General features: G+C 37.1%; 1 protein-coding gene across 1 annotated transcript in view; it reads left to right on the forward strand.

The window, feature by feature from the left end:
- Window positions 1–698: 698 nt before the first annotated feature.
- LOC107094901 overlaps window positions 699–10076 on the forward strand; it is an 11956-nt gene continuing 2578 nt past the window's right edge. Inside the window, exons 1-12 of the mRNA XM_015390792.1 lie at window positions 699–860; window positions 4113–4335; window positions 4414–4489; window positions 4565–4854; window positions 4934–5032; window positions 5471–5544; window positions 5639–5698; window positions 5926–6134; window positions 6372–6468; window positions 7696–7858; window positions 8215–8318; window positions 9449–9593. Of these exons, the coding sequence (XP_015246278.1) occupies window positions 853–860; window positions 4113–4335; window positions 4414–4489; window positions 4565–4854; window positions 4934–5032; window positions 5471–5544; window positions 5639–5698; window positions 5926–6134; window positions 6372–6468; window positions 7696–7858; window positions 8215–8318; window positions 9449–9593 (1548 nt within the window). The 5' untranslated portion in view covers window positions 699–852. The remainder of the gene's footprint in view (window positions 861–4112; window positions 4336–4413; window positions 4490–4564; window positions 4855–4933; window positions 5033–5470; window positions 5545–5638; window positions 5699–5925; window positions 6135–6371; window positions 6469–7695; window positions 7859–8214; window positions 8319–9448; window positions 9594–10076) is intronic.

Here is a 10076-nt window from a genome sequence, read left to right on the forward strand (position 1 = left end):
TATATATATATATAAAATCAAATCGATTTTTCATTATGACTTTACTTTTATGTTACCTTTCCTCCTCTGTTGTTGCATTGAACCTATAAAAATGATAATATTTTGCACTCAGGAAATGTAGGGTTTTTTTTTTTTCATGTGTTATGTCCGTTATCAATGCTTAGCACTTTGAGGCTTTAATACTGTAACGTCGCAGCAGATATATCTAACGTTACGTTCGGGCCATTTCAAGAGGAGATCATTCTATGCTAACAGACTCGGAGTTAGAAAAAAAATACAAGCAACAAATATTGCTAAAATAAGGCGTTTTTGAACATTTACTAGTATTAACTGTTTTTCCTTAGTTTTACTATTTTTTTTTTTATTAATTATTGTACAGGTCTGTCGGAGTTAAAATTACTTCAGCTAGCTCTGTCGACACTTATAAGTAGAGTGCTGCGGTCCATGTTAACCTAGAAAGCCGACCAGGACAGAGAAACAGCCCAGAACCTTCAGTGCACTGCAGAGACATTTTCCGGCAGGTTCTGATTAAATAAATGTGATGAACAGTAAAAATTGTGAAATATATTTCTGGAGCTTGATCAATATGTCAAAGCAAAAATGGTTCATAATTACCTGTAGAATTTTTTTATACTTTATGTTGATTATGTATTAAAGTATTTTATATGTAGAATAAAGTGCTTAATTTATTTTAAGACTGGTTCCATACAAGAGGTTGCAAGAAATCTTGTGACATTACTGAGTGCGCAGCTTCAAGCGGATGGACCTCAGCAGACCACACCAACTGCCCCCCCAACCCAGTCAACACATTTAACACCTCAACAGACACCACCCACTACAGTGCATCACGAAATGTCTAGGTAAGTTAATTATTTTAATAAACAAAACAATATCTTCAATTTTGCAAGGTTTTTACAAAACAAAATAAAACTTGATATATTTCTATTATTCTCTTAAGGGAATATCTGTTACTGACCACAATATTTGACTACATTTAAAGACATTTAAAAAGTATTGAATTACACTTTGTAAAGTGCCTTGAGATGACATGCTTCATGAATTGGCGCAATAAAATTGAATTGAATGTTTTTCAAAAAAAAAAAACATTAAGGGAAGGCGAGTTTATTTAAAAACAGGGGTGCAACATTTTTAGTCTTTTTCTCAGAGGAGAACGTAGGGCTGTTACTTGGCCCTCACATTTTTTATTAAATATTTTCTTAACCCACTACACAATAGGAACAAAATAGAGGAAGGCATGGCTAATGTAACTTTATTTAATTTTATCTGAAAATGACAAGGAGTACAAAAAATGTCTTGTCTTTTCAGTCTTATAACTTCCTAATAACATGGCTATATTTCAAGCTCTTTCAATTCAATTTTATTTATATAGCGCCAATTCATGAAGCATGTCATCTCAAGGCTCTTTACAAAGTCAAATTCAATCAGATTATACAGACTGGTCAAACATTTCCTATATTTAAGGGAACCAGTTGATTGCATCAAAGTCTTGACAAGCAGCATCACTCCTGAAGAAGCGTAGAGCCACAGGGAGAGTCGTCTGCATTGCTGATGGCTTTGCAGCAATCTCTCATACCGAGCAAGCATGAAGTGATAGTGGAAAGAAAAACTCCCCATTAACGGCTAACAACACCAGACCAGGTGTACCTACTATGAAGAAAAAAAAAGACGGAGAGACAAAAGTTAAAAGCAGAAATGACGACAAGCAACACAAAACTGGAGAACGGTAGAACTCAGTAGAGTGAGAAAATTAGAAAAATAGACCCTGATGTCCTCCAGCAACCTTAAGCCTGTAGCAGCATAACTATAGAGATAGCTCAGGGTAACATAAGCCACTCTGACTAGAAGCTTTGTCACAAAGGAAAGTTTTAAGATTAGTCTTAAAAGTAGACAGGGTGTCTGCCTCACGGACCAAAACTGGGAGTTGGTTCCACAGGAGAGGAGCCTGATAACTAAATGCTGATGAAGGTTCTCAGTCATCCAGGTCATAGTCATTCCGTAAACATTTCCAAAAATATCCACTGGAGTCCAGTGGATATTTTTGGAAATGTTTACGGATAACTAAAAGATCTTCATTCTACCTTTAGAGACTCTAGGAACCACCAGCAGACCTGCAGTCTGAGAATGAAGTGCTCTGTTAATTTCGACTCAATTCAATTCAGTTTATTTATATAGCGCCAAATTCACAACACATGTCATCTCAAGGCACTTTACAGTTCAACCAGATCATCCAGTCAAATTGATACAAAGTTTTCTATCTAAGGAAAACCAGTTGATTGCATCGACTCATTGACTCTTCAGCAATCCCTCACACTAAGCATGCTTGTAGCGACAGTGGAGAGGAAAAACTCCCTTTGAACAGGAAGAAACCTCCAGCAGAACCAGGCTCAGTGTGAGCGGCCATCTGCTGAGGCCGACTGGGGTTCAACGAGACAGAAGCAGAGACACAAAAAGCAGCTGTAAAAGGCGGCCCCGTCCAGGAAACACACAGCCAGGCAGACGAGCTCCGAGCCAGCTCCCATGCCAGAGGAATGCCCCGTATGTTACGAACATACGGGGTTATCAGAGCTCAGATATATGATGGAGCTCGATTATTAAGGGCTTGATGGCATATTCTGCACAACATCTCTGTGCGTTCATCATTCTTTGAAGCCACCTCACCTCCTGCAGAAAACTTTCTGAAAACACCCAATGTTTTTGCACTTCAGACTAGTTTTATTGAAGGTGGTGGAACACCAAAGTTATTGCTGAATGTCGTTTGTTTCTTAGATATTTTTGCAACATTCTAACATTCTGGCTCAGACCAGCACTGCATATTGGGCTCTTATACATTTCCAAAACATAGGCAAATGAGCGTTACTGCATTTCATCTAGTTGTCATTTTTTATTTTTGATGGCGCACCAGCACCTGTGGCCGCTTATGTGCAGCTCTTTTTACAAAGCACTGTCATGATGGGTCTCTGTGATTAAACCCACATGCAGAACACCACACGAAGCAGGGTAAAAGTTTAACAGTTTATTAAAGATGCAACACAGAGTAAACAAGCACAGGTTCTGGTACCGGTCCGGGACTTGGTTTCACAGAGTAATCTGCAGAGAGGGATAGTTTGGTTAGCCAGGTAGCAACGATGACTTGGCTGAGTCTTAGATTGAGATTTGTACCTGATGAGGCTCAGACAGTTCAGAAGAGAGGGGGAACCGGTCGGGTCCAGAGAATGTGGTTCCAGCAGAGAGAGCTCAGCAGCGACAGAGCTTAGCTTCAGGCTAGCGAGGTTCAGACCTTGAGTTGTTCTCCTAGTTCTCTCCTGAGAACTAGTTGGGAGATTCAGGCTGAGGATCTTCAGGTTTGGCTTATCTGGGCAGGCAGGCAGGTTTCCAAACATGAGCTCCTCCAGAGCTACTGAGTCCAGTCGGGCTTTCCTGTGAGCAGAGAGGACAGAGACTGGTTAGAATCAGGTTGCTCTCTAGAGCAGACAGAGTTTCTAAATACAAGTAGTGGCTCAGGTTCCGCTAACCAAAACTGGTCAACAGTCCGGCGCTGAAGACAGGTCTGGTCGCTGCTTAAGTAGGAAGGTCTCCTGATGGGCTGATGATCCTCAGGTGTGTAGAAGGCTCCAGCTCAGGAAACCCACAGCGCTCTCTGCTGGAGACAGGTGGCAGATCTCCAGATCCCAACACTTTTCAGTAACAGGACAATTCAGACTGATGTACATGAATAAAAAAGTATTAAAGCGGGAAAAATATTACATAGGAAAAGAAAAACATTACATTAACAAAGGAATAATTCAATAAAATTGTATTTTTAGTGGTAATTCACAATACATCAGAATAAGCACTTGGAATTTATAAAAAAGATATAAAGCATCTCAAATTAAATCTAAATGGCAAAAACATTACCTGATTTCACTAAATTAATAATATGAGTAGATTATTGTTTCAGCAAATGGTATATGTTTGAGTCTGTGTACCATTGCTGTAGGTAATGATTTGATTTGATTAAGTTGAGATAAGGTATTTCAATAACTGATCATGATTAATTTGATTAATTGTTTCAACACAAGTGAGTAATTTTTTTGTTCCTTTTGAATGTATAGGTCTTTTCCTGGTATTTTTTCCCGAGGTTCTGCAAAGGGAAGAAAACGCTTTTTCTCTCCATCCAGAGTGATGTCCACAAGTGGCAAAAGTGTAACACTACATTTTTTTCTGCTCAATGAAAACACTGATAAAACACCAAAAGCAGGCATGGAGATGACGCTTATACTGGCTGGAATGGGTAGACGTAGTATAACATTCCCTGAATCTGCTGATCACTTACAGGTAGGATCCTCTCTTTTGACCTATTTATTTCTTAAATTCTAATTTTAATTGATTTATGAAAAAAAATAATTTTTACAGATTTCAGGACTTCTGACCAGCCACTACCCAAAACTTAACAACTTACAAGGGGGCTGGCTGCTTTATAAAGCACTAGGTATTACAATCTGTAAAACTGTTACAACCTGTCTTTCTTCTCTTCTATTGTCTCACTCAATTATATCATTTTTAGGAGGTTCGGGGCAGAGAAAACTTTCACTTATACCTCCAGAGACTGAGGGTTACAATGGCAACCTTCTGAAATCTGTAACAGGAGGTGGGAAAAATCTGATCTACATAATGCCACTTCAGGAAAAACTTGATATGTCCCCTCTTCCTTTGGATGCCAAAGAATTTAAAGGCATGCCCAAGGCAACATGCAAAGTTTGTAGTGCTACCATGCCACTGCAAGTCTTGGCTGTCCATGTTAAAACCTGTGTTGACCTCAGATCCTCTGGAGAGGAATTTGAAATTTCTAATACGGTAAGGTAAAAAAAATCTACATGTACAATATCCTAATGTTTTATTTTTTGCTTTCTAAATGTTCTTTTCTTTTTGAAAGTCTCATCATGCGATAAGTGATGATAAAGGTACTGCAGTTGCATCCACATTAAGGACAAACTACACAAAGATCCTTGAAACTTCTGAAGGGACACCTATGGTAAAGCAAGACTAACTTTAGGATTTTTATTTTTTGTGACTGGTGCTTCTTTTATCATAGTGGGAAATTGTCCTAACTTATACTGTACTGAAAATTATAGCTGTTCAGTTTCACCAAAGATTGTTCAAAAGCTTTACTGAATGAAAAGCTATTACAAATGTAAAACTTCTGCAAAATTGGTCAATACATATATTTTTTAAGATTTGTCTTACAAACTATGGCCGTTTTCACACCGTCTGTTGCGGCTCGGTGCACATTACTATATAAAGTTAAATTGACTTTAGTGAGTTTGGTTCAGGAAGCAGCTGTTGGGTTCCCACTGGCCCAAACATACTGTTCGTAAGGTAGACAGAACCTTTGGGTTGATCTGAACAGAGCCTGTGTGAAAATGACCAAAGAAACAAACTCTGAACTTTCTTTTATGGTTTTTAATTTAAGGCTGCTTGCCCTGTATGTCAAGAAGAATATACACTGGACTTTTTACAGATCCATGCAAGCTGTTGTGGAGACAGGTGAGTATCTTTCTGTCTGTCTCTGTGTCTGTCTGTCTGGCTGGCTGGATAGCTGCATTTCTACTATGAGAACCAACTTTTTTTTCTTTTTCAGTGTTGAGGAAGCACCTGTACCAGACCAGGTTCACAAATCAACTGAACGTGGAGAAAAAAGGTAACCAACCCGTTATAAAACTCTAGAATTGTTTTTGTGTTTTTCTTCCTGCTTTCTTTAACAACCTATATGAAACTAGCTGAAACAATATGCTAATACATTTAAATTGCCCATATTCCTTCTGTGAAGTATACAGCAGTACAAACACTTCCAATAGTAATTATGTTCTTTATTCTAAGATTATATTTAACTGAATTTCCCTTTTCTTTTCTCTACTACTTAATAAGTCTTGATGATGTGATAAAAGAAATCACAAATGCAGTATCAACTGATGGAGTTACCTTTGATATTGCTGTGTCTCGCAAAAACTTGTTGGAAAGAGGCATTGCGCAATGGCAACGGCAAAAGAAAACATCCCCAACCAACCCACTGAAAGTCACCTTCATAGGTGAAGCTGGCATTGACACAGGTGCCCTCCGTAAGGAATTTTTGACAGGTATTTCAATATTAATTATACATTTTTTGTGATAAAGACTCACGATACTTTCTATTACTGGTCTTATTTTTATCAAATTAAAAATAAGAGATCAGAATTATATATAAATGTATTTGCATCTGTTGTTTTTCTATGGAACACATGTAATTTTTAGTAATTTTAACACTCAAATCTAATTTCTGTAGTTCCACTGCTTAATTTAGTTTTTTCTAAAAGCATATGATGATGTGTCCTTAGAGATGGTTTCAGGGATTGAGAAACGCTTCTTTTTGAGGGGAGTTCATGGCTGTGCACCCACGTATTCCCTGTCAGATTTGGACAAAGGTCATTTCCGGTATGTACCTAAATGTCATTTACAGTGATTTAAGTTTAACTTCATAACAATGTACAGAATGTGACTTTTAATTGTATATTTTTATTGTTATAACTTCTCGATTGTTCATATTTAACATGACTTTTTTGGACTTTTCACTCTATTTGGATTTAGGCTTTACATATACATAGATATACGTACGTACATATATATATATATATATATATATCTATATATATATATCTATATATATATATATATATATATATGTATATAGAAGAGCTATATGTCTATATATATTTTATCTCTTTTATTCTTATTTTTTATCTTTATTATATTGTATAGTTGGATGTGTGTATATATCATGTTAAACTGTAACTAGAGGGTGTAACAAAAGTAATTTCCCTCTGGGATTATTAAAGTATTTCTGATTCTGAAAATAGTTGATTGTAACCTGGTAAAACATTCATAGATAATGAAAGAAAGTTTGTAATTAGGGTTTTAATTTACACTGTCGTCTAAGTTAATGATTATAGGTTAAGTAACATCATAGTTCTTTAACTAGTTTCATCTGCTGAAAAATGGTGCACCACCTTCCACAGTTTATATTAAAGTGTAAATAAACCCAAATGGCCCTGCGACAGATTGGTGACCTGTCCAGGGTGAACCCCGTGAACGCTGCCCAGTAAACGCTGCAGATAGGCACCAGCAACCTCCACGACCCCATGAGGGACTAAGCGGTTCAGAAAATGGATGGATGGATAAACCCAAATGCCATCCAAGTGAGCAGTGCTGAGAGTGGGTTAAACAGGGAGTTGTCAGGGCTGGTGGATGCAGCATTTCACAGTTTATTTTTACAGAATGGAAAACACACCAGCTCTAACACAGGCTAACATTCAAAGCATTATTGCACTTAGTCTTAACTCCTGAGATGTAGCTGACCGATATAAACTTAGGGGGATGTTGAAAGGCAGGGTCAGCAGAGACAGTAGTTTGCCACAGATCACTCTTTATAGATTTAGGATTTTTCTATCCTATCGTCAACAACGGTTTGCATGGCCATTTGGAGCCCAGTGGGTCTAAACTTAATTGAACACTCATTTGTTTGTATTGTTGAAATCTATGTTGCATCTGTTGGTTGAATTTTGAAAATCCACACACCATGTAAGGTTAAAAAAAGCATAAACCATTACTTTATGTTTTTATACTCAAACATTGTTAAGTTGTGATTGCTTCACATTTTTTCAGGACTGTTGGAGAAATAATGGCAGTGAGCTTGGCTCAAGCTGGACCAGCTCCAAACTTCCTGATGCCTTGGTGCTATAGATTCTTGTGCACTGGTTCCCCGGACTTTGAAAGCATGGACAGAAATGATGTGGTCGATGATTACTTCATTGATCTTATATCAAAGGTGAGGACACTAGGATACCTGCTAAAAAGAAACTCCTAAAAATTAAAAGGTAGTTTTATATGTAGTCTAACCAAAACTATTGTTGTATACTATGACAGTTTTGCAGGGTATACATTTATTAATTTTCAGGTGACGTTTATTAATTTATAGTCAACCTTTACCACTAACCATGATTCCTCCATCTGCTTATATGCCCTTAAGTCACAGTTCCAGCAGACAACTTCCTGAGAAATTTGGCAAACTAAGATCCTAAAGGAAAACAACCTTAGAAAGCAGGCATGCTGTGACTGTAGTAATTATTGGAGCTTTCAATCACCTTTTACTTGTGGAAAAATGTGGAACTTGTTTTATTTTAGGTTGAGTCTGCAAATGAGGCAACTCTCTTGAACATCACCGAAGACATCTTGAACTGCGGTTATACAGGAATCATTCTTGTGGATAAAAAGCAAGAAATGATGCGGTACGTGTGTTGTCTTGTGTTTTTTGTACAATATGCTGTTACCTTACACGAATTATAGATAACTGATGAAAATTCACTTCAGACCTCTTGTATTGATTTGATTGACAATGCACAATCTCTACAACACGAGCCTGGCAAACCAGAATGACTTATGTCGTATCCACTGTGTATCAGTATGCTACGTAGCCGGTAGTGTACAATTTCAAAGGCGGGATTAACAAGGTGAGTTATGATTACAGAAAAGTGCTGCTGTGTTATGAGTAATAAGAGTGTCTCATTGCAAAGTCCCACCTCTCGACAAAAGTCATCCTCTCCTTAATACAGTGCAGTTGCCTAGTCCAATCGAGAGGGTGCTTCTAACCACCAAAGTTGTTACTACTTAATGTTACAAGAGTTATTCTTCAGATGCAGTATTTATTGAATAGATTTATATTTCCTGTCTTTTGACTTGATATTACCACTAAATGTATTAAAGGTTAGAGCAGGGGTCGCACATCATTTTTGAACATGAGAGCAACTTTCATGTTGTTCAGTCCTACAAATGGTTACCAGTACTGACGTTAGAACTGGAAGAGTCAGAGTTCACCATAACGTTATCTAAAATAAAATAAAAAATCCCATTTTGTTATAGATTTTGTTGTTTTTAAAATCTATATAAATGCAAGTGAGAATAAACAGGAAGAGTAAAAGAATAAAATTAGGTGCACTGGTGGGTTGTGCTGTTTTTAGAAAAAGATCATTAGTGCCACTGCCACATATAATCCTTGGGGTTCAACTTGGTGTAAGCAGATACCATTTTGGTGACCCCTGGTCTAGAGTTTTTCCTTTTGTATTATTAATGTTTTACCAATTGTCCAATTGTATTGTGTTTATGTGCTCTTGATTTTGAAGATAACTCATTTTTGGGGATAAACAAAGATGATTAACAAACAACCTATAATGGCAGGTTGTTTCTATTCTCATTGCTGTCAGTTATATGCAAACTTTGTAAAGTTTATCTAGACAATTAGATCCCCCCATATTGCAGTATTTTGTATATATTTAATATTAGAAAATATGTTACTGGAATAGTATTTGTTCTTTCAGCAATGTTCCATTTTACATCATTGTTTGCCTCTTTCTCTTCACAGATCAGTTGTACTTCATGCGAATCTGAGGTTGCTCCCAATTTTGCAGCAGCTAAGGGAAGGGCTTAGGCTCTATGGCTTGTCAGATATAATGAGCACATATCCAGATATTTGCCAGCCATTGTTCGTGCCAGGTGTTGAAATGAAAGTAAGTACACTTTGTGTTCTAAATTGGCTTTTGTGTTTCCCTGTGATGGACTTCTTACCAAATATTCCTCCAGTTATCTTTCAGTCAAACTGATTATTTTTGCTTTAACCCCTGTACTATGTACTTTTGCAACCCAGTCTCATGGGAAAATGTACCCCCACTACGTTGGTCCACACTGCAAAACGTAGTGGAGGTACATTAATGGCCATTTTTTTGTGGTACTGTTACGTTTCTTCTGCCTATACGCTTTCTATTGTTTTACGTCCTAGTCACGTGACTTTCAAGATTCCAGCTGGGAGAAGAAAAAAAATACATATATGGCCGACATTCGCTCATTTTTTTGTGGAAAGATTAATGACTTGAGTTTGTTTTTGCATTAAAATGAGTTTTGATTATATTTCTAGTGAGAAATGTATAGTTTGTTACCAGAATATTTACTCAGGGAATGTACATATTCACTTGCTTGTTGTTCATTTATTAAGA

The sequence above is a fragment of the Cyprinodon variegatus genome, unplaced genomic scaffold, assembly GCF_000732505.1.
Source record: "Cyprinodon variegatus isolate N-32 unplaced genomic scaffold, C_variegatus-1.0 Scaffold513, whole genome shotgun sequence".
In the NCBI taxonomy this organism is placed as follows: Eukaryota; Metazoa; Chordata; class Actinopteri; order Cyprinodontiformes; family Cyprinodontidae; genus Cyprinodon; species Cyprinodon variegatus.